Raw genomic sequence first — 25,635 nt, forward strand, 5'->3', positions numbered from 1 at the left:
TCTTTTTTCTAGTTTATCCTTCTGTGCCTGATGAATGTACACATTGCAGATTAGGTTTGTATCTTTGTGGATTTTACATACAGTTTCTTTATTTGTGTCTTGCGGCAGTGACATTTTGACGCAATGGGCCCATGGTTGGCCTAAATTGATCAGTTCTTGTTGCCAATGTAGGTCAGATGCGATGAAGATGAATAGTCCGCCAGAGACTTTACCCGATTTTTTTGTCTTGCTCACTTGTTGATAGTACTCCTAAAAGCCCATGATTGGCGTTGCAGACATGGCCCAGGTTTCCTGAAGTAGCAATATATCGAAGTCTAGTAGAAAAGTAATAAGACCATTTTATTGTCAGAAGAGGAGTAAGGCAGGGTTGTGTCCTGGCACCTTTTCTATTTACCCTGTATATTAATAATCTAGATTCGGTTTTGAGAGTGCCAGGACCTCCCGAGGGTAGTAGGGTCCACTCCCTGTGCTCATGTACGCCGATGAGGTGGTGCTCATGGCCCGCACCCAAAATATTCTCCAGAAGGTTTTATCCAGTTTTGCGAATTTCATGTACAATCTAGGTCTCACAGTTAATGCGTCCAAAACATTCATACTGAAATGTGGCTTGGTGAGTAATAAGTGCGGCCCGTTCTTCCTAGAGAAGAATCATCTAATTTGTGCCAACACTTTCTCATATTTGGGGGTCCTATTTGAACGGACTGGCTCATGGACACAGGCCGTAAGACTAAGGAGATTGCTATTCTCCAAGGCCATGGCAGCCCTGACTAATTTTGGCAGAAAAGTGGGAAGACGCCCCCCCAGAGAACTACTCTATATCTATAAAGCTAAATGCGTTTCAATAGCGATCTATAGTGCGGGCATATGGGGACATGTAGACGTGACATCTTTGCAGAGGGTTGAAAACAGGTTTCTTAGATATTTGCTTGCTGTCCCGGCCAGTGTCTCCACCTTTAACTGCCACTAGGAACTGGGTTTATCCCATTTAGAGGATGTTATTGGTATTGGACCACAGAGCAGACCAGTCTAAATTGTCAAATAATCAGGGTGGCTTAAGTACGTTAAGGAATTTTTGTGCAAACTAGGTCATCAAGAATATTTTGATAACCCCATCACTCTGAATAAGGTAGATAGGAACGTTTTTTAATTCAGCTGCTTGCAATCTCTTGAAAATATAAGAACGAATATAGAGTTACAAAAATCTTCAGTCTCGAGTCATCAAACTATCCTGACTACCTTTAAGATGCATCCGTACATAATTTAGGTTACTCTTGATTTTGAAAGATATTTATTAACACGATTTAGGATTTATTTATTTATTTGAAACATTTTATATAGCGCTGGCTAGACCCGGAGGTATCAGAGCGCTTTACATGAGGAAGTACATTGATGTGTATTGTTCACAGGTTATTCAGCTTCCAAAGACATAATGACTGGTCCAGACAGTTGTCCAATTGCCCATGTGATGACTTCTCTGCACAATCCACTATGTATGTTTTATTCTTTTGTAAATTTTATACAGTCCAGAGAAAAAGGTGGATACTCCCGGTGCTTAGAACATTAGGTTTGAAACAATATTGTACAGCTTTTTTAATTATGCAATCTTTGGGGGAAGAACTTATAACTTTAGCTGTCACGTCGTTTTTAAAATTCATTTTTAACTGCAGAAAGACTATCCTCATGTAAGAATCTGTAACTGTATAATTTATCTCATAATTCTATGGCCTTTTATCTATATTAGTAACATGAGTTTTATTGTTCTATGTGCTTTTATGATTATTTTGTAATCGAATAAAGCTTGATTGATTGATTGATAAGATCAGTCTCCCTCGTCTTACTACCAAGACCGTTAATATATCAAGAGCAGAGTTTTAAATAACTTCTTACTGGGACCGTGGATTGGCGTACTCATGCGTCTCTCTTGGTGATTGCGCCATCCCGAGGTGTAGGTATGAAGACACGTCTTGTGTGACTAACGGCTCCAGGTGCTACAGGATGGAGGATTCATAGATTTGGCTGACTATCCAGAGCATATTTCACGGGGCCTGTGGCTCCCCGAAGTACCACACTATCCATGGTGATGGTGTTTTTTGTGTTGGGCAGAGGGGTCCTGGATGCCACTCGATTTCTGTTGTATTTATTTCTATTCCCCATTTCATGAAGAGATGCCTGCTGCACCGTTTAAAACTGTGCGGTGTAAGTGTCCTTGGGGTCTTTCTTCAGCTACAAGAAGATTTGGTTGTATTGTATTGGGGCAAAATTAAGGGCTTGCTGGTCTTCTGTGTTTGTCTGACTCGCTCCTAGTTTGCTGCTTGATCTAAACTGAACTGTCTGATTAATTTGATTATGATTCGATTGATCTTAATTCAAGCAATCTTGTGTCCGCTCCTGGTCCACCCTTTTCTGTTTTCTGTTGCGTGGGTTTGTCTGTTCTAGGAAATAATGGGGTATTGTCAACTGTCCAGACCGATGTTTGTGGAGTGGGTTGCCAAAAGTTGTTTGAACTATATGGGTGGAATTTTAGGTGCAAGACAATTTATAATCGTCTGGGGAACAGGTATCAAAGAGTTTTTAAGACTGATGAGTCTATTGGAGTTCAGTTTTTAAAATGATTTGTTGAGGGACCATTTTGTTTCTAATTCTAGGGCCCCTGATTCTGTGATCAACTGGTAAGTTGGGGCTAGCAGGAGGTAGGATGTCAGGCCCATGCTGTCCTGATGATTCCCTCTTGTTCCTGAAGTAGTGCACTCAAAGGTGTCTGGCCTTTTCTTGACGTTTTATCGATTTGTTGTTCCGTGAATTCCTCAACCATTTGCACTCCATTTTTGTTGGGGGGAGACTTTGTGTAGCTACCTGCAATTTTCTGTCTACTGCTGTGGTCGACGAGCCTCCAAGTTGTTGATTTTTTGGTGTAGTTGCAGGCTGCCGGCCATCAATGGGTGGTTGGGTTTTGATCGTGTGGCTCAGAATGCCATTTCCTTCATTCTCATTGCCCAGTATCCCCGTTGTGAGTGAGGAGGCCGGTGTGCTCAGATTTGTGATAGCTTAATATGTTTGTGGTCCACGGTTTTACTTCTGCTAAAATGTTTTTTAATATGGTGGGAATGGATTTTAAATTATCGATGGTTCTAGTGCATTGGCACACGTTATATGAGGTGTTGGGGTCTTTTTGCACCTGCTCAATAAGTGACTTTAAATCTTGGAGTAGCCAGAAAAGTGGGTGGCTAAGACATGCAATAGGTCTACTTGCAGCTCTAGCTTTTCTGAGTGAAAGGTAAGTGCAGTTGAACTGGTCTCCATAGTGTTGATGAATGGGGACCAAAGGGGTGCTAAAAATGATGGACTATCTTCATTGCACTGGGTGTCGTTACTCTGTTTGTGATGAGAGGTGTTACTTAGATGACTCAAGTAGACCTCTGAGGGCACATTTTTGGGGGGCTGCTTTGACTGGGAATAACATTATGTCCCAACTGGACCTTTATCGGTGAGAGTAGAATATTATAGTCATGGGAGGGTCCGACGTTTATTGTTGTGTTTTGTGGCACCTCGCTTCCTTAGGCACGGGGTTAGTTCAAACGGGCTAGGTAATAATTCTTGCCTTTCTATTGAGGTGCCTGTTGGTCGTCCTATAATGCAGGTTTCTTAGCTATCTTGACTGTCTGTGATTCCGTTGTGAGGCCGGTTTTTACCTGCTGGACTCTCCAAGAAAAATTGCAGCTGTGTCTTCCCAATTTGTTGTTGGATTTCCCATGCATGCACTTGCGTTTTCATGAGTACTTGATGACTAGTGATGTTAGAGTTATTGGAGTTGGTATTAGATAGCTTGCAGGTCTACCAGGCTGATGAAATGACATATTGCAGACTCTGATATTTGGGGCCTGGAGAGAATAAAAAGTTGGTGATTTTCACCTTCCTGCCTATCGTGTTTTTCTAGTTGGTGTAGCTATTTGGGCCTCACCGTTGGGGGCTGATGGAGTCTCCACAGAGTGGCTCTATTGTCCTCTTATTCTTCCTCGAGCAGGGTTTTTCCCTGGTTTCGCCTCTTGTCTGGTCCTGCCAGATCACATGGTGGCAATACAAGGGGATGCAACAGTTGAAAAAGTCACTGTGGGAAATAAACCTTGTTGATTGGTGTTCCATGGCACCAGAGCTCTCCCACTGCACTTGAGCCGGACTTGGCTGCTTCTGTGGGACAGAGATCTCGCTCGGCAGGCAATGTTCACTCAGTAGACTAGTACCCCTCTAGTCGTTGCTAGGTCCCTTCTCCCCTACTCCCCGACTCAACACTGGCTTGTTGGTACTACGTCTTCCGTACCAAAGGTGCTCTTGCTGTGCCCCCTTGTGGACTCTCTCGAGGGGATACCCAGGGGTTGCCAGAGAGCTATTAGCAGGGTGCTGGAAGGGTACTATGCCCCAGTTACCACGAATGCTTACATGGGTTTTTGCAAGGGTTTGAGCTCAAAATACAAGGGGTGAGAAGGAGTGAGAAGGGGAGATCAGTCTCTGTCAAGAAGTAAAAGGAGTTAGACCTTGGTATGCTGATCTTACCATGATACAGTGGAGGTAGGCCGGGCTAAAATGTGCCAGATCTGAGCCGTCGGGTTGGAACCATTAAGTTGGAGTTGTTAGCTCCTTTTTCTGTTGTCTGCTTTGGCTGCCTTTGACGCCAAGAGTGGGGCAAAACCAACCAGTCTGCAAGCCGCACCCGGTCCTAGCAGGCCATTTCTGGCAGATTGCCTGGGGTACACTCTCTGCGGGGACCGAGTACAGCTTTTGTATTCATGGAGCGTGCTCCAGGGGCTGCCTTTGACCGCCTTAGAAAGAACGCCAAAAGCCAGGCAGAAACAGGCCTGCCTTCCTGGGGGTCCTGCCTCTCTAGTGAGCCAGGTAGACAGGAGCAGGTGCTGCTGACTACGTGACTCGCACTTGGCTTTGGCAACCAACTCAACGCTGGCTCCACACGCCACTGCTATACCGCGAGGCACGACTCGCCGCACACACCTAGCTCCTAGCACAGAATCAGACAACCCCAGCACAATCTCTTCTTCACCTCTAAAATGTCTAAAAGATCTGTCGTCTTTCCGACAGGCACAAGTTCAAATGAAAGCACTCACTCTACTCCTATGGTGCTGTAGACCATGAAATTCCACAGGATTCTTTCAGCACCTCTTTGGCACATTCAACCTCTTTGTACGCAAGTAAGTACAGCTAGAAAGGATGAAATCTACACACTACTGTCTTACGAGCTGTTGCCTATGGCTCTCTATTGCTCTTGCCATGGGCCTGTCTACTTCTGCTGCTTCAGCATCGCCATATTCAATGTCCTCACCCACCTCGCTCTTTGATCTTGATTACTTCACCCAATCATCTGAACCTTTATAGCTGCCATTTTTGGCTTTTTCACCAACAGGTCTGCCTTCTGTCATTTTCAACTATGCTGAATTGTTACCAGTTGCTGAAGTATGCAGCTAGCATGATGTGTTGCCACAAGCATCATCAATGGCACATGTGGTGTGCTCCTTACATTACCAGTGGAAAGGGTCAACTTATTTTTTGTAAACTGTTTTTATTGAAGTTTATCGATAAACTTGAATACAGCAATGTAGTAAGAATCCCCCGGTAGAGAGTTACATAAATAAGCATTACATGCATGCATGCAATACAATTATAAGCATGGTATCCTGAGTGTGACGGCACCTTATCATTGGAATGAGAGGTTTGAAGAAACAGATCAGGAGTTGGTGCGAAGATGAGAATCCGAATGTTAAACAACCCAGAACTGAATAGAAAAGAATCCAGATTCAAAAGATTTGCAAGAGAGACTTTCACAAGGTTTTTTAATCGGAGGAAAATCATGAAGCAAAAGCAATTGACAACAAGCACTGGCATAGCCAATAGGTTCAACCATTGGGATCTTGTAAGTGTTAAGCCATGCAGCACATTATCAGACTACCTAATACATCACAAAACCTAAAATAATTCAATCAAAATGGTCTGGTGATCGTCAACCACCTTCCAGAGAAAGCCTGGAGTATGTAAAATGCTCATAGTGCACTCGAAAATAATCAAAAGTATGTGTTGCAAGTTATGCTCATGCAATGTGAGAGCAACATGGTAGTCACAATGAGAGTGACTCTGCACAAGCACACAACTTACATTTTACTCTCCATGTCAAGCCACCAACAAGAAGTGCAGTAAGCTGGACAAAAAGTCCCACTATGCAATACTTCACTACCAAATAAACAGCCCACAAAGCAGCCAACTTTTCTATCACTCATAGAATTTGACCATGTACAGCACTCTGCTGCCCTTTGGCTCGGTTTGCGCTAAAGGGATACCACATACAAACACAAACACACAAAGTGAGAAATACAAGATGAAAACATTCAAATACCAGCATATAGCCCTTCCAGAATCTCAGAGCACATACAAATGGGCAATACATTTCTCTAAGAAAGATAACAACCTTCTGTTGAAGAAAGCAGGAACAGATGTGCACAGCCCTGGAAACTATCAACCAATTTCCCAGTTCCCATACCTCTCCAAAGTTTTGGAGAGGTTGGTAAACAGACAACTATCCAACTGTTTAGAGTATCCAATGATCTAATAGACTCCTCACAAACTGGCTTCAGGGCTACCAATAGCATGGAGGCAATGCTTCTGGCCGTCCTAGATAACATCAGATCTCTGACTGAGTAGGGGGGAGCTCTAACCCTGATATTATTGGACCTGTCGGCAGCGTTTGACTCTGTCTTGCACAATCGACTGCTGGAAATCCTCATGAAAAAGGAATCCATGCCAAAGCCCTACAGTGGCTCAGCTCGTTTCTGAGTAACAGAACACAAACAGTACAACGGGGCCACATCTTTTCTTAAACCTAGCGCCATCAGCTGTAGCGTGCTGCAGGGAGCATCCCTGAGCCCTACACTTTTTAACGCATACGTGTCATCTTTAGCGAAAATCTGTAAAAAATGGGGCCTCCGCATCTGCTCCTATGTGAACGATACTCAGTTAATGGTAGCGCTTGAGGAAAGGCATGATGACACCAAAGCAAAACTGAAATACTGCCTCGCAGAGATGCCACAATGGATGTTAGAACATCGGCTGAAATTAAACACAGGGAAATCAGAAATGCTGCTCTTTGGAGGAGCAAACTTGATCTGGGATGCCACCTGGTGGCCGCAAACCCTGGGAGATGCCCCAGCACCCAAGCAATGGGCCAAAAATGTAGGCATCCTCATTGACAATGCCCTTTCCATGAAGGACCATGTGAGGGCCATGTGTGGAAGGGGCTTTGCAACTCTGAAATTGCTAAGAAGACTCTACCTGGGGGGAGGAGCTACGCGGGCATCCAAGATGGTCGCGTGAGCAGAGAGCTCCCGAGACCCGCGCCGTCCTCCTTTATCTATCCTTCACCTATCCTGGTCATTTTGACGGGCTTTTGCAGCGCTATCATCGCTGATGCTACAGATCCTTTTCCGGTCGAAATCGGACCCTGGGGACCATTTTTCTGCAACTTGCAACTTTCTGGCCTGCCCGCGGGCGCGGCCGGGGACTTGGCTGCCCACTGTGGCCGACCTGTAATTGAACAACAACGGCTGCCTGGCATCTGGCCCGCCGGAGGTGCATTGCTTTCACTTTCGGTTTCCTTCCCTTTGTTCCTGTCTCCTCCTACTCTGCCTCGCCTGCTACCCTCTCAGTCTGCACGATCCTCCGTTGGACTGGCAAGGAGGCCGCGACACCTCTGTCTCAGTCGCGCATCGGAGTTTCGAGACTTTTCTACCTGCTTGTCACCTCCTTTGGCTAACCGGCCGACTCTGAATGCGAGATGGCGACGAAAGTGGAGGCCGAAAGACGCCGGAAGGCTGCGACCCGGGGGGGATCGATCCAGACGAACATGATCGAACGCTATACCCAGCCGAGAGGCTCCCCCGGGGCCGTATGCATGGGTGCTGAAGGACTTCAAACAGACACATCGTCTACGTCGGAAGTGTCGCTCCAAGACCTTATGGCTGCCATTACTGGACTCAAGGCTGACATGGGCCAACAATTCGAAGCCGTAGTGACCAAAATAGACACAGTGGCGGTGGATGTGACTCTGATTCGAGCCGACCTGGCCAAAACAAATGAGCGGGTGAAGGCACTGGATCTCAAAACGTCGAGCCTGGTGAACGACATGGCTGAGGCGCAATCCGAAATTGGCAATCTGCGTGCATCACACGACTTACTGCTCAAGCGGATGGAGGACTATGATAACAGGGCCAGGCGGAACAACATATGCCTTGTCGGAGTGCTGGAAGGCGATAGTGCGGTAGCGACCGATCTTCTGGTCGAGGAACTAATAGTCGCCAAACTGGCTCCGGCAGGACTTAGTAAGTTCTTTGCCGTAGAGCGCGCCTATCGTTTTCCCGGAGGTCAAGTGAAGCCGGGGAACCCGCCGAGGCCTATCATCGCCAGGCTTTTTCACTACCGGGACAGGGATGCTATCCTCCAGGCCGCCCGTAAACATGGTCCCCTAAAGTATGACAATAACTCTGTTTCCATATATCCCGACTTCACTCCTCAAGTGCAGCGGCAAAGATCAGGTTTCCTCGGAGTGAAGCGTTGCCTAAGGGACCGGGGACTGAAATATGCCATGCTGTTTCCGGCCCGGCTCCGGATCGAATATCGGGAACGTGCCTATTTCTTTGATCAACCTGAACGTGCAGCCGACTGGTTGGACTCGTTGCCGGCAGATGACTTTGGGAGCGGAGGCCCTGGTGGTGCGGAAGGTGGTGCAGCGGCCCAGGAGTAACAGAGGCCCTGGAGGTTCCGATTGAGACTATGCAACGTACTGTACATATTGACTTATTCCCTAATGACTCTGCCCGTGGCGGTGCGGTAACGGGTGATTTCTCCCTTCCTCCTCGGGGGGTTCTTTGTGTAGAAGTATGGGGCGACAGGCACACTGCAGTTGGGGGTGGCTTTTTAGTCAGCAGGGGTGCAGGGAGGGGGGTGTTGTAACGGGTTTGGGTTCTGGGGTCGGTGTTTGGGGACTGGGTTGTGTTTCGTTTAATTTGTTCTGTTCTCTGTTTCATGGTATTTCATATCTTGCAATGACTGTTCATAGTGGGTCCTGCTGGGGGGTGGGTGTGGAATGTTTTTGCCGTAATGGGGGGGGGTGAAATGCGGATTCTTTCTTGGAACGTAAATGGTTTGGGTGACAGGATTAAGCGGGGCATTGTACTGCAATTCTTGAGGCGCCACGCCCCTGATGTTGTGTTCCTTCAGGAGACCCACTTGATTGGCAATGCTTGCAAGGCCTTAGACCGCCGGGGTTATCGACTGGTTGCACATGCGGGTTTCACCTCGGGCTCCCGGGGTGTGGGTATTATGGTAAAGTCTTCCCTTGCTCTTGCTATTGATGATGTTATCCTTGATGAGCGTGGGCGGTATGCTGCTGTTTCGGGGAGGTGGGAGGGTAAACAGGTCGTGTTTGTTGTTGTCTATATCCCCCCGGGACTGCAGGCTACCACTTATGCTGACTTAGGCAGGACTCTTCTTGGGCTGCCAGACGGCTTGTTGGTCCTGGGCGGGGACTTCAATTCTGTCATGTCCGGCGACTGCGACCGACTACCCCCCAGAGTATTGCCACAGTCCCAGATGTGGCTCAGTGAAATGGCTGACACTTTTGGCTTAGTGGATGTCTGGCGCTCACTACATCCCGCACTCCAACAATACACTTTTCACTCTGGCGCGCACGGCAGCCTCTCCCGTATCGACTATTTCCTTATGTTAGCCTCCACTTTGTCCACTGTTCGTGAGATTCGACATCTCCCCCGGGGTATCTCGGACCACTCCCCCCTGCTGATTACGATTTCTGTGGGTGGTCTGCATGGTAACAGAGTTCCCCCGATCCCTCCCTGGCATTTTAAAAACCCCCGGCTCCGCTCAGATTTGATTAAGGCAATAGATTGCTATTTTTCTGAGAATCTAGGCTCAGTCACTTCCCCCACTGTTCTCTGGGAGGCCTTCAAGACGGTTATTCGGGGTTCCGCCCTGTCACTCATTGCCACTGAGCGTAGGGTCAAGAGGGAGGCTGTTGTGGCTCTTGAAACTGAAATCACTGCGCTTGAAAGTGAATTGGGTGGGAATGACACGCCTGCACTGTTGCACGAATTGGAATTGAAACAAGCAGACTATAAGGCCTGTGTTACGGATGCTGCTAAATTGATGCGGTCCAATCAGCTTGGTCGACTGTATGATGTGGGTGACAAGGCTAGCAAGCTTCTTGCGTGGCTGGATAAGACTGAGCGTGCGAGTCGTGTTGTTCCCTCCATTGTTCGTGATTCTGGTGTGACTGTCTCTGATCCGGGTGAGGTTGTTGAGTGCTTTGTTGATCACTTCCGTATGGTTTATACGCCTGTTAGTGATCGAGATGAGGCTGACTCCAGGTTACTCCTGCGTGACATTGCCCTGCCTACTGTGTCTGATGCGGACTGCCTCGCTCTGGAGGCCCCCTTTACTGTCGACGAGATTGCCCTCGCAATTCGTTCCCTTCGCTCGGGTAAGGCAATGGGCCCTAATGGACTCCCCATTGAACTTTACAAACTTTGTCCCGACAAGATGGCCGCCCACCTGCGTCACATGTTTCTCGAGGCGGTTGAGGCTGGGTGCCTCCCCCTTGAGCAGCGCCTCGCTACCATAGTGGTCATTTATAAGGATGGCAAACCTCGTGACCGTTGTGCCTCGTACCGCCCCATCTCCCTCCTTAATGCGGAACCCAAAATCCTCGCTAAGGTGCTGGCCAATCGGATGCTTACTGTGATTTGTGATCTGATCCATCCGGATCAATCCGGTTTCATCCCTCACAGGAACACTGCTCTTAATTTGCGTAGGCTCCACAGTGTCCTCGCGAGAGCTTCTACTCTCGCCGAGCCAGCAGTGATTGCCTCCCTTGACGCCACAATGGCATTTGACACTATTGAATGGCCCTACCTATGGGCAGCCCTCGCCAAATTTGGCTTTGGCCCCAACTTCATCACATGGGTTAAGCTTCTTTATGAACAGCCGCTAGCTCAGGTCGCGGTGAATGGGAGGTGCTCAGACCCCTTTCCCTTGGGCCGTGGCACACGCCAAGGATGTCCCCTTTCTCCGCTTCTGTTCGCTTTGGCACTCGAACCCCTTGCCGCGTGGCTCCGGTGGGAACCCTCGATCAAAGGGATCCGATGGTCCCCTGACCTCGAGGATCGTGTCTCCTTGTATGCGGATGACATCCTGCTTTATCTTACTTCCCCTCAGAAGTCACTCAATGTTCTCTTCGACGTCCTCACGTCCTTCGGTAAGAACTCAGGACTGGTCATTAATTGGACCAAGTCCTGTGTCTATGCCATAGCTGGTACTCTACCGCCTCTCCCCCGCAGATTTCCCATCCTGGTAGCGACTGACGGTTTTAAGTATCTGGGGGTCCATGTATCCATGATCTCTTCGGTCCGCTATGAACGGAACTTGTATGCTCCGCTCCGCAGACTGAAGCAGGATGTCCGGCGATGGCGCGATCTGCCCTTATCTCCATTGGGCCGGGCGGCGCTCTTTAAAATGATGTCGCTTCCCCGCTTCCTCTATGCCCTGCAAAATTTCTTCGACCCCGTTCCAGCCCGCTATTTCCATGAAGTCGAGAGTTTACAGCGGCAACTTATATGGGATGGCCGTGCCCGCATTGCCTTATTGAAGCTCACGCTCTCCTGGTACGACGGAGGTATAGCGCTGCCGGATATTAGACGATACTACTGGGCCTCGCACCTGAGTGCCATCAACCATGCGACATACTCTCCGGAGCCCGCCCCTGCCTTCGCTTTAGATAAACTGTTGTTGCCCGGTGGCAACTTTAATAGGGCGCTATACTCTAAGGCCCCCTTTCGACTCCTTACGGGCCCAACGAAATGTGCAGTGCGGGCATGGCGAGAGGCTACGGTGGCCACGGGCTGGGGTGGTAGACTGACACGTATGACGCCACTGTATGACTCGGAGCGACTGGGCAACCTGTGGAAGACGAAAGGGTTTGAGAAATGGGACATGATTGGGATTAGTACTGTGGGGGACCTTTGGACACGTGGCGCGGTTAAGTCCTTTGAATCACTAAAGCTGGAATACCGGCTCGATGATAGGGAGCACTTCCGGTATATGCAGGTGAGACATGCCTTGTCGTCTGTCTTCCCCTCCGGTACGGACGTTCCGCAGTCCTCCCCTCTGGAGGATCGAGTTTTGGATGGCCACGTCCCAGACAGTACCATCTCCTTAATTTATAAGAAGCTTATTAATAACAGGGCCGACCAGCTCGAGAAGCTCCGGGCTGCCTGGACTGCTGACGGACTTGAATTGGACGACGAGGACTGGCAGTCCGCTGTGTCCTCCCCTAAGGAGGTGGCTATTCCGGCGCGATTTCGCTTTGTCCAATTGAAAATCCTTCATCGCGTGTATCTTACTGGAATGCGTCTGGTGCGAATGGGTCTGGTTGCAGACGGACGCTGTAAGCGTGGGTGTGGGATGGATGGTACTTTTCTTCATGTTCTGTGGGAATGTCCAATGATTGTAGCGTACTGGTCTAGGGTGCATGATGTTATGAGTCGTGTCACGGGGGTCCCATTGCTTCCTGAGCCGCGTCGTTGTCTGTTGAATGTGTGGGAACCGACTGACTGCACTGCTGCCCAGACACTTTGGGTCACCCTAGGCAATATGATCGCGAAGAGGGATATTGCGCAGCTCTGGGGCTCCCCTAGACCGCCAGTGTTAAGTGCCTGGAAAGAGAACATGGACTGGTCCATGTTCCGAGAGAAGACGGTATATGAGGCCCGGGGGCGCCCAGGGAAGTGGTCCAGAGTTTGGGCTCCCTGGAATACTTACCGTGGAGACATCTGTTCTCCTCCACTTGACTACGAAGTCCCTCTCCCCTCCTCTCCGTGATTTACGTTCCTCTCCTCTACTTACCACATGCTTTGCTCTCTTGTGCGCGCCACCCCCCCCTTACCCTCGTTGTTTCTCCTACATCCATTCCCCCCCTCCCACCTCCAGCAACCCTTGCCACTATGATACCATGTGTTTGTTTGTTTGTGTTCATTTCGACAAAAACATAAAATTAAACCTTTCTTATCCTATTTGTATGATATTACGCTCTTGCCGATAATGTTGATGTGATAGATTGCTCCAGCAACGTACTGCCTCGTATTGCACTTTTCGCTCAGCCTGTTTTTGTCATAGCGGCCGGCCCTGCGGGGTTGTAGGCAGACGCTGTGTATTGTGCATTTGTAAATAAAGGTTTAAAAAAAAAAAAAAAAAAAAGAAGACTCTACCTGGATCCAGCTGGACTGTAGAAGAACAGTTACACAGGCCCTGCTCATAAGCAAGCTAGATTATGGCAATGCTCTGGTCATAGGCATGGCTGACTACATCTTTTCACGCCTACAGGTGCTACAAAACGCTACAGCCAAACTGGTGTGCAATAAAAGCAGACTGAGTTCAGCATCGATGTGCACGAAAAATCTCCACTAGGCTACCCATGCGACAAAGAGCAGTGTTTAAGCTACTCAGTCATGTACATAAGGCACTGCACTGTAGTGGACCAAGAATTTTACAGAATAAAATTGAATTCTACGTTCCCACAAGGTGCCTACGGTCACTCCATCAAGCGCAGGCCAGGACAAAGCGTATAAGGAAAGTGGGGGAAGGAGGACATTCGTTCTCATATCTGGCAGCAAAGAAATGGAAAGAACAAACTCAAGACCTACGCCTTACGGCAGACTATTTAGTTTTTAGGAAAAAAACGTATGTTTCCCAAGACCTAAGATCTGACAGATCTATTACTCTCGCTGGCAGCTGTAGGACGAATTCTTGCTACCAAGCGCTGAAATATATACTTTGGGATTATTGTTAGCGCTCTATAAATGAATAATTAAAAATAAAATATCACTATTTATGCACAATTAAGGTACTTGAATAATGGTCACTAGCTTCTTTACTAGCCTACACATAAGGCAGTATGCCAAGGGACGTATGAGGGAAGTACCTTGAACATTGGACATAGGCACTACTCCATAAGCCCTGCCTGGTATAATAGTGGTAATTCCTTGGCATAATGAAGGCACTGGTGGAGGTGTGCTAAACTTGTCTTTGATTAATCTTGCCCGGCCTACTTTTCAAAATGGTTATCATATAGTATGGATAGTTCTAACAAACAATCACTATGGGTTCACTGATGTTTTACAAAGAATGATCGGGCTGGATTGGATCAGGTACACTTAGCACTATAATTGTTGTGTTTCCCAGGCATGTGGGTACATTTTCTGGGCCTTGGCAAGCCACGTCGAAAAGCGGTGACCTGGTGTCACAAATTTTGTGGGGGCAGGGCCTGAGTATGGCGAGTACATTCTGTGCTGGTAGAGGCTGCAGGGGCTGCCCAGTTCAAACGGGCACCTCGCCCTCCCTCCCGCTGAACCAGAGGGTGTTTTTGGCTGTTTGTCACCAAGGTGGGCCTGGGTTAAGAAGGCGGAGCCGGTTAAGGGCCTGTCGTTACAAATACGTTGGAGAGGCACAGCTCCAGGGCCTAGGGGATGATGGCATTGTGCAGCTCTGTGAAGGCTTTCATTCAGACTGAGTGGAAAGTCACAAGGACACCAGGGCTCCAAGCAAGCTGAGGGCAGAGAGCAGACTATAAGGGTGCAGAGACCCACGTGGGGACCAGGGTGTTCGTGGGCCTGGTGGTGCAGGAAGGCCGCCTGGTTGGGACAGACAGGTGGTGAATGGAAGGGACAATGCCCGTAGAAGAGGCAGGCAGGTGGCATGCATGACAGCTCCAGGTTCTTTGTCAGAAGAAGTAGGGGCATCTATGACGGCATTCCCTACATCGTGGGTTTGTCCACACAGTACCTCATCTGCACTACTTTCCTCGGCAGTGGGGAGGTGCATGGTGTGACGAAGGATGTTATGGTCATGCCTTGGATATTTGCTGTGAACGCTGGGGTGCATGGGTAGAACTGCGTGTCAAGGGAGGGAATAAGTGAGGTAGTGAAGGGCATGGGGACGTGATTGTGGGGCTCTCTGAGGTGCGAGGCCCTGCGGAAGGCAGGGCAATTCGACGTGTCTGTTGGTGTCTTCACAGAAGAAAGGCAGGTGGAGGAGACAACACAGAGCAGCGGAAGTCACAAGCAGAAAGGACATTGGAGTTTTTTAGTCGCAGGTGAGAGAGGCTGGTGGTCAATGTGATATCCACAGGAGGTTGGGGCCTGTTGGGGAGGCAGTTAACTCAATTGGGGTTCGACTAGGCAAGTGAAGGTGTGGGAGTAAAAACAGAAGTGTGGAAAGGGGGGCGGTCAGAAGCTCCCCTACATTTGGCCGAACGAGGCCCTAGGGTCTCCTACACAGGTTTTGGTACTGAACTAACTGTGGAGTCAGGAATGCAAGAATAGTGGTTTACAATACCTTACATGGGCATCAATGCCGACTTGTTGTGGGACTGGTAGCAAGCCACGGCCTCAGTCGATACGGCGAGTGCCTTTATATTACAGGTATGAACTGTCAACCCCAGCCTGCGCAATAAGGGCCAAGTATGATATTGGTAATTCAAGTGCATTTCAAGGGCCACATTTGGCTCCGGTAGAGAGGGACGTGGGAGACAGGGTAAACATGAACAGAGAAATTTTGGGAAGACATATTTATGCAGAGTTATGAATCAGTGGATGGCCTTAAGACAATCTTCGGCCTCAACTGAGGCAGGAAGGACTTGTCTATTATAGTTAAGACTATCAAAACTGGTCCGCCCAACGAGGACAGCCCCAAAGAATCTATGTATGTTACTGGACCTGCCGGTTGAGGCACGTGGGCAATCAGTGCAGCCCAAGGAATGTACGTACTTCGAAATGGTTCTCAGGTTTGTTTGATCATATTCACCTCACCTGAACGGGAGGGTGGGCCTCAGTATAGTTTGACCTGATGAACCCTAATTAACCACAGAGGGTGGGCAGTTTTTATGCCATTTCTGGGATGCAGTTCACTTCAGATATAAGCAGCAACAGCCGCTATATGGTTTTTGGGAGGGTGCTGGTCTTCAATTCGCAACCATGCCCGCACAACGAGGGGCAGGTGCAATTATGTAAATATGCATTTCAGGGGCTATGCTTGGCTCAGGTGGTGGGGAATGTGGGCCAGGGTATGTGTGTCCACATGCATTGGAAGGGACTGCCTTGAAGAAAACAAGGCCCTTGCTCCATACGGCAAGGGATTTTTCCTATTACAGATGGTCATTTCAGCACTGTTCCGCTGTCGGTGGCAGTACTCGACCAGGCAGTGGCAGTAATCAGAGACTGTCTCCATCAGGTTTGCGCCAGCAAATGCGGCTGCATGCTTGGGAGACAGTTGGTCATGTATCCAGGGGATACATGGGGACAGGGAATCATGTTGTCGCTGGGTGGGGGAAGAAGAAAAGGGGGGTTTCATAGCTTGTGCTAATATTTCCTTTCTGAGTAGGGTGTGAGCAGTCTCGGGAACCATGGGAGGGGGATTTGATAGTGGGGATAGCTGTCGTCCCTGGGATACTAGGATGGTATGACACCGTTGGACGGGATTTTGGAAGGCCAAGTAACGGACATGTTGTGCCTTAGTCGGGAATGCTTGGTGGGAGATGGTGTTTTGATTTGCCAGTTTGTGCAGCCATGGTGCATGAAAAGGGATGACCAGGCGAGCTTGTGATACACTTGAGAGAAGGAAGGATTTTAGTCCCGTGCTCAGGGCGAGCAGTAATGCAACTTGGGGATGAGGGATGTTTTATTTACATGAAAGCTGGCAGGGACTTGCTTGGATGGTCTGCATTGGTTCCTTTGCAGAGATGAATGGAAGGTGATAGCATATGCACCCATCGAGACCATGAGGACGATCTATTGAGCACTGAGAATTTAGGTCTGGACAAGGACATTATGGTAGCAAGCTATATGGAAGCAGTAGAGGGAAAAACTAGACTGTTTTGTTACAGTTGCGTATACCTCTCTGATCTGGGGCAATCTTCACTATCTGTGGAGACTGAGGGACATATTGGGAGATATCAAGGAGAAGTTGGTGATGACAGGAATCGCAGGGCGCAGAGCTGCGGCAGGTTGGGGTGGGGCAGCACAACGCCTTCTGGGGTTTTCCTGGGTAGTGGTAGTAGGGGGGTGGAGAGTCAGTTGCTGGCATATTCAGCCCTCGGAGAGGGGAGGAGGGAGTATATGCGAAGGAAGACGGTGTGCGATATGCCTGGTACAGGACAAGGAGGCTTCATTGGAGGATGCTCAGGTAAAAGAAGGGTGAAAGAGACTGGGAATGGAAGGAGGTTATTGAAAAGAAATGTGAAAGGAGGACTGAAGCAAGATGGGGTGCTGAGGTGAAAGCGAGGGTTGAAGAGAGAATGATGAGAAGAAAGGGTTTACGTTTTATAGATGTTTGATAATTATGATGGTCACTTAGAACATTAATTAAAACTCCTACAATAAACTGTCACTGTAAAGTTGCCCTGAACTAGATAGATTAGCACTACTATTAATAGCCATCATGACTAAAAGATGACTCTCAAGAAGGGTTGTTTGTGTTAGCAGCGCTTACCTAAAAATAATATTCTTAAAGCCATTAGCAAAGCCCACACCTTTTAACCAAAACTGACAGCTTATTTCCGACATCATTCTGATGGATGCAGCCAACGTCTTGCAGGTACATTAATACTTTAGAGAAAAATACCAAGTGAATAAACCCAGTAAAAAGTTTGGCAAACCCATTTTGCCCTTTTCGCAAACAAGATTGGAAATTCATAATGAGGATTAGCAGCCAAATTTGAGGTTGAGAACGAATATTGCATACATTATTAGATTTTATTAGTTTTGACATTGCTACTTTTTTTACTTTAGTGCACCCTTGTATTTATTTGATGAGCAACACCTAATATATCTGTACTACAACAACATGGACAATTCTAGATGGATAAATGTTATCTGAGGCAAATGGTACCAATATTTGGTAGTGTAATCTCTCCTTCACCTTTTCAAATAGAATAAGGCTTACATTTAATTTGTACATTTTAGTCACAATGCTCCTTGTTTGACATAAGTAGAGTCGTAAATAAATTGAACGTCCTTCACTAGTTCATATTTAAATCTTGAAGCAAGGTGCGGAAGAGTTATTTGAAACTGAGGGGCACATTTACAAGCCCCTATTGCCGAAGCAATGTCCCTTTTTTGACGTTGTGGTGGCGATATGGGCTTCGCCTTATTTACAAGTCAGTGTTAAGTCACTTAAATAAGGCACCCTTTCATGCTATATTTAGTATGAAAGGGGCGTGCAATGGTCATTGCGGCGGGCGTTCTGCCACAACTCCCATTGATTTTGACGCTGCCAGGGCTGGACTGGCCGAAGCGGGCACCGGGTATTTCCCTGGTGGGCCGCCAGGGTTGGGGGCCGATTTTGTTACAGGGCCGTTTTTGCAGCTGCAATATCGGCCGCTGTAACAAAATCGGCCGCAACCGGCCGTGGCAAACAGCTCTGCCACACCCCAACCCCCCGGGGGGCGGCATAGCACTTTGCAAGGGCCTTGTTTTGGTTCACAGTCCAGCCCTGGACGCTGACCAACATTTACAAGAGTAGCGTAAATATGAGGCAGCACCAAAGTTAAGACCAGGGAAAACCTGGTCTTAGCAGGGCGCAACGAGGAGAAATGCTTTATTTCTCCTCATTTTTGCTATTTTCATGAAAACAGCAAAACACCATGCATGATTGTTTATATGCAGGAAGGTGTCCCTTCTTGCACATAAATAATCATTTTAAAAATGACGAGTTGCAACTTCTATGTGTGCTGCACACAGCAGCACACATAGAAGTTAAAAATTGCCATTTAAGATTGTTTATGTTTTGGAAGGGGCACCTTCCTACACATAAATAATCATGCATGGTGTTTTGTAGTTTTCATAAAAACAACACAAATGAGAAGGAATAAAACATTTCTCTTCCATAAACAATCAAACAATAATTTCCCATAACATAGGCACTGGAATCTTTGTATATAGTTCTCCTCTGTACTTGGGTGAAAAATCAGGCACAAAAATGCCCCAATATAATTGTAGGTTGGCACTGTTTTTCGGTGCCCAGTTTAAGTTTGTACCAAATACGGGAAATTACGGCTGCTTACAGTTCCGGTCCCGATTTTCTTCTTTGCTTTAGCATGAGCTAGAAAAATCCTATCTAACCCACCATTGCAAGCCATTTGTGTGTTACATAGATAGGTAAATGTGTCACCTACAACGAAGGTTAGTACACATACGATGAAGTTCATTCAGAAGTGCATTGAAAGAGGCAATGCCTCATGTGTACATTTTTATTCATGATCCACTTTTTGCTACCACAAATGTCAATACAAACATCAACATAAAGCGTAACCATCAACGTTCTTTCAGAGGATTAGTGGTTCTTAAAATGTTAAAATATACAGAGAAATTAAATAGTTAACATGCAACTGTTTCATTCTGTTGTATATGTCTCTTTAATACTTCTTATTCATTGTTAAATTATAAATTAATAAAACTGTTGTTTACCTGTTTTGGTTTAACTGCTATTCTTCCAATTTTATCTAAAGTAGCAACTCTTTGTTTCTTTAATACTGCTAAATCAGGAACCAAAGGTGCAGCTTCAATAGTATTTTCTGAGGTACTTTTATCGTAGAAAGCTATATTCCTTATATATTCAAGTGTATGTCCAGATTGAAGCAAACATTGTTTTTTCAGCAGATCAAAATATTCTGTTTTAATGGAGAGTACTGCCAAATGCTCTGCCACCATGACTGGATCAATTTTAACTGGTTCACTTTTAACATGAGGAATTATTTTTGGTAGTTCATCTTCTAATGAATCCTTGATTTTATCTGTTATGGAATCCACAATTTGTTCTGCATGAGCAGCTAAAGTGGATTGTTCAATAACATGTGCTAGAACTTTTTCTACAATTTTTGTAACTTCTAGATCAGTGTATGCATCACATGAGACACCTGCAGCTGAACAAATCAGCAGTTGGTATTTGAAAATTTCTTTCATTACTAAACTGGCAATTCTTTCAGAAACAACAGCACTTCCACTAGTTATGGCTTTGAAAAGATTAAAAGGGGATCCTGCCTCATGCAAGGCATTCATGTAGACAGAATCAACCACTTCTGAGATAAAATCTTCATCTTCAGGATGTAGGCAATTTTCTTCATCTACAGGTTTTATTACACACATTTCATTTCTTAGCATTTCCTTTAAGACAGTATTTATCAATTTTGAAGCAATTATGCTAAGCTCACTTTCTAATGAATTGCTTCGGCATTTTTTGTTTCTGGCAAAGTTGGAAGAAACAAACATTTTTGTTAAAAACTGGCTAACGATTTCCTCCAGAAATGGTGTATAGAGGCCATGGCTGTTTGACTCAATGAGTGGACTGTGAGCTGGCATTCCTTTGATATCATTGAGAACTCTTTGTACAATATAACTTAATTCTATGCTTACATACTTATCCAACAGCTTACCACAAGGGCAACACGGCTCAAAATGATAATTGCATATTTCAGCAATCATTAAATTGGCAACTGTTTGTGACAAAGCATCGCCCTTTCTTGCTAAGTGACAATAAATCGAAAGGTGGGATCCAGATAACTGAAAGACACTACTGTAAACAGAATTAACAACTTTCTCTATAATCTGATAGTCGTTAGGATGTACGTAACGTATTTCGCTTGTATCTTGAACAATTTGTATCTGTTCTTCTGGAATGTTAATTAACAATGCATTTAACAATCTTTCAGTAATTTCTTTCACATGAGATATTGATGATATGTCCTTTGTACACAGGGCCAAATTGGGACAGTGGATAAAAAGCTTGGATACAAAATGTGCAACAATTTCTTCTAAAACTCTGGAAGACAACACTGTCACAGATTGTTGTGAAAGATAACTATCATCAAATGGTTGAGCAAGATAATCAAAAACAGTTTCAACAACGCTTGTAGCTTTAACACTTGTTGTTGAAGGAATTTTTACCATTGGACATTTACCTTGATTCTTGGCTTCTGTTACATTGGTCACCACAGTTTTAACAATATTCTCTGCATCCAGAGTTACACATGCAGGAGAGGCTGCATCTTCAGTAACAGGTCTTTGTGACTGATCTTCAACTATTGCTGCACTGATCAAACAGACAATTCTTTTTGCAAATGAACTGCTGCTGTGAGTTAAGCGTACATAAAACGTTGAACCACTGTCATTTTCTCGAAACATTGTACAGAACACTGAATTAACAATAGTATTCACAGCTGATTTACGTGTTTCTGGGCACATATTATTTTCTTCTAAAATGGTGGGCATGGGAGTTTGAGCATTCTTAATCTCCAATAGTACAGAATTTACAATTGTTACAGTCAATTCACTTAATTTTGCTGCTGATGCTTTTTTATCTTCTCCCTGCATAATCTGATTTACAATAGCGCAAAGGATTTTTGATATAATCCCTGTAATAATGTCTTGCAAAAATGAAGTTGAACTGACACCATTTTGATTTGTTGTCTTGCTTCGATCCCAGGACACATCAAGACCACAAAGAATATGTTCAACTACACATGATGCTGATGCCGAAGCTGATGCATATGAACAGGATGACTCAACAGACTGCACTGCCATGAAATTAGGGTTTGAAATCTCTCTAATTAATAAACGTGATATCCCTTTTACCATATTTTGGCCTTCACTGGTAATATCTTGTGCTGCGATTTGATTTCCATACTTGTCCATAATATTCTTATAAACTGAATCAACAACATTAGGTGCATCCTTTTGAGCATGTACACATTGAATATATGTTGCATCTTGAGTGTACCAAATTTCATGATTTGAAATTTCCATCATAACTTCATGTATAAGTTTTGAAATAATTTCTTTGAATTCAGAATCTGTCAAACTGCTCGGATTACCAGCGCACTGAGCACTGAAAGAGGCAGGAAACATTTTAGAGATTAGTTGTATAACAATGTCTTCGAAAACCTTAGCAGATAACATTGTAGTGAGTGGTGATAACGGTCTATCCTGTGTTTTGGACTGTCTAAATTTGGTCCTAATTTTTTTAATAATATTACTAGCTTCTAACGCTTTATATGGGCCTGAATCTCTTGAAAGAGGAGGTTGTATCTGGTAATCATCTAGTCCTGCTAATAATAAACTACTTATTCTTTCAATAAACCCTTTGCTGTTGCATGTCAAAATCATTTGAACTTTTTGATAGGATCCAAATTCTTTCAAAATACAGTGATAAATTGAATGGACTGCTCCGTTTACATCCTTTTCACTTGGAAGTGAACTGCATGTTTCTTTATTACTGTTTACAATTTTAATCGGAGACTTTTTAATTTCTCCCAGCAAAGGATGCACTAATTTAGCTGCCGTTTCAATAAGACCACACTTGGATATCACTTCACCTTTAGAATCAGCAAAGTTTGAAGAAAAGACGATTTTGGAAAGAAGACCAGATATAACATCTTCCAAAAATTCAGCAAAATAAATAGGGATGGTTGATGTGTCTTTGTTTTGTTTACCAGGTGGGCTCCGTTTGCAATGTACGGTGATGTCACCAAGAACTTCTTCCACCACAGTACCAGTTGATGAAGAGGGACATGGTTTTGTCTGTGCTTCACCTGACAAAAGTGATTGAAGGTGATGAGTCATTTCAATAATGATGGTATTAGCTATTCTATCAAAAAGTGCTCCACTGCAGGTCACCAGAGCAGCCTGCATTGATGCAGGTGTTTCATATCTTTGTGAGATGTTACGGTACACTGAGTCAACCACCTGCTGAATATCTAATTGTGCTTGTAAATACTGCTTCATATTTGAATTGTTGGTATTCCAATAATCCCAATTTGAAATGCTTTCTGTTGGTTGTTGTTCCATTATGTTAATAACAGAAGAATGTTGCTTATTGTAGTTTAGCAGTTTCCTAATTCCAGTGTCTTCAATTATCCCTTGATCAGTGTCCAGTGTTAAAGTGCGTCGCTTGTCCATGCATTCCTGTAAATTATATTGACAATCATTCAACATGCAATCAATGCAGTTACATGAGCTTATGCAAGTTGTTTTTATATACACAGGACACAACATAATCAGTTTACTTACTATAACAAGAAATGTGCATGAAGCTTAACAAGGCCTCAAAATTAATAGTGAAAAACATGTTACTTTCAAAGGAAACACAGAATTCTTATTGACTCATATATTAATGTTTTACCACGGCTTAGGACGGTCCTAATAATGTCGCAGGTCAGAAAACAAAGTACTGAGTTGCTGAAGATTGTTCCCCAGGCTTAATACAGGGATAAGGAGGTCTTAAGGCAGAAAAAATCAGTTGCATATGCTTAAGCCTAGAAAGACATTATTAAAGTCTGTTTTAAGACCGGAAACAGCCTTAACTACGCGGGCCCAGCCACGGTTGCCATTACCCTGCAAGCCCAACCATGCTTGTCATAACCATGCATATGCCTTAACACAGCATATGCGTGTTTAAGGCAATACACTAATTCCAAGAAGACACACCAATGGTACAGTAATACTCAAACAGTGAATCCTAACATCAGTAAAAAATAGAGGTCCTCAATTATTCAACCTGAAACAGTAGCAAGAATCATTTAGTCTTGATTGTTTCCATCGATCCCAGTACACGTATCGGCGGAACCATAATAATTTTTTAGCCAAACTAGTTAAATTTAGTTAAGTTAGGATATTTACTTCATAAAGTACAGGCTAATACCAAGCCTATGCACCAATCATGCAAAAAAGTGATGGAACATCCCTATTACAATACATAAGACAATGTTTACTAGCAAGTGGGCGTAAAGAACATTACATGTCACATTTTCATTGTACATAGTAGAAAGGAATAGCGCTTGCAAGTTATACATGACCATAGTGTTCTGTTTCCAAATCATTTTGAGAAACACAAAAACTTGAGATTGGATGTAGTGATACTGGTAGCTGATTCCATAACAGCCCTGGCTATAGACGTGCACTTACTTCCAAGCTTATTACCGCATCAGTAGTAATTGCAAACTTTGGATATGCTGCAAACATTTCTGCCATTTTAGAAAAGTAGAACACTATACTCGAAACTAAGTTCAGGCCATGAAGTATTTTTTCTACAATGCAGAGTACCCTCCTACACTCATCTTAACTTTTAGGCTGGGGGCCATTTGTAGCTAACACGCTGTCTACAAATTTAGTCATAGTTTGTCAACCAATACACAATCCTAGCTGATGTGTTCTGAACTGATAGCAATTTTATAATCTGAGAATAGTTTTTAATTCAACATTTTGTTCATTTTTTGTACATTTACAAAGGAAAACATACTTAACATGCTTTCACTAACACACCTATAACAATACATGAGGCAATGTTTACTAGCAAGTGCCCATAAAGACATCATTAAACATCATATCTTCATTGTTCATAGCAAAAAGGAATACATGAAACATACATACAAAAGCGTACAAGTTATACATGACTACAGTGTTCTGTTTCCAAATCATTTTGAGAAGCGCAAAAACTTGAGATGGGATGTAGTAATACTGACAGCTGATTCCATAACAGAGCCCTGGCTGTAGACATGCACTTACTACCAAGCTTATTACAGCATCACTGGGAATGGCAAACTTTTGATATGCTGCAGACAATTCTGCTATTTTAGAAAAGAAGAACACTATACTGGTAACTAAGGTCAGGCCATGAAGTGTTTCTTTTATAAAATGCAGAGTACCCTCCTACACTCATCTTAACCTGGAGGTGGGTAGCTGGATTTTTAGCAAACACACTGTCTTCAGATTTAGTCATACTTTGTCCAGTACACAATACAAGTGGATGTGTTCTGAACTTATTGCAATTTTATCATCTGAGACTGTTTTTTCAATTCAACAATGTAAAACATTTTTTGGTACATTTACAAAATAAAACCCACTTAACATACTTTTACTAATATACTTTTCAATACAATTTTCCTTAAGTAATAACTAATCAAACACTAATACAATAGATCGACAAGATTTGCCCCTCATACTCTCTATACATCTCTATAATATAAACAGCTGAGACCCCATTATAATGGTCCATCCAGGATCCACATATCTTCTCGTGTTTCCATGGACAGCCTCTGCTCTTATACACAGCTTCAGCTTGGGAATAAATATCCATCCCCCGTGACCATTCAGGTCTTGATGGGGAGGCATTATATCTCCAATTACACACAATATCACGTGTAGCAATGGGCAGTTCCATATCCACAAACAATCTATGGGTTCACAGACCTTCAAAAAGATCTGTCAGTCCCAAAAACACCACTTTAGAGTCCATGTTGATTGGCTTTTAATCACCTTACTCAATACCCCATGTATTTACTGCCAATACGTTTGTATAACTGGACACTTCCAGACAATGTGTTTCCCACAGAAGAGAGACATTCAGGGCACAAGGATTTCACCCCCTCCACATCTGGCTAAGTCTATCAGGGGTGTAATATACCCATTGTAAGACAGTATTTGAATTACGTCACAGTCTGATCAAGACAATCAACATTTGTCGCACCAT

The 25,635-nt window shown here is 44.9% G+C and overlaps 1 protein-coding gene across 1 annotated transcript in view; it reads right to left on the reverse strand.

The window, feature by feature from the left end:
• Positions 1-23,066, reverse strand: part of LOC147722880 (fibrous sheath-interacting protein 2-like) — a 136,234-nt gene extending 113,168 nt beyond the window's left edge. Inside the window, exon 1 of the mRNA XM_086967404.1 lies at positions 19,581-23,066. Coding sequence (XP_086823530.1) covers positions 19,581-23,066 — 3,486 coding nt within the window. The remainder of the gene's footprint in view (positions 1-19,580) is intronic.
• Between the last annotated feature and the right edge of the window lie 2,569 nt (positions 23,067-25,635).

This window comes from Lissotriton vulgaris, chromosome 4_1, assembly GCF_964263255.1.
Source record: "Lissotriton vulgaris chromosome 4_1, aLisVul1.2, whole genome shotgun sequence".
Lineage (NCBI taxonomy): Eukaryota > Metazoa > Chordata > Amphibia > Caudata > Salamandridae > Lissotriton > Lissotriton vulgaris.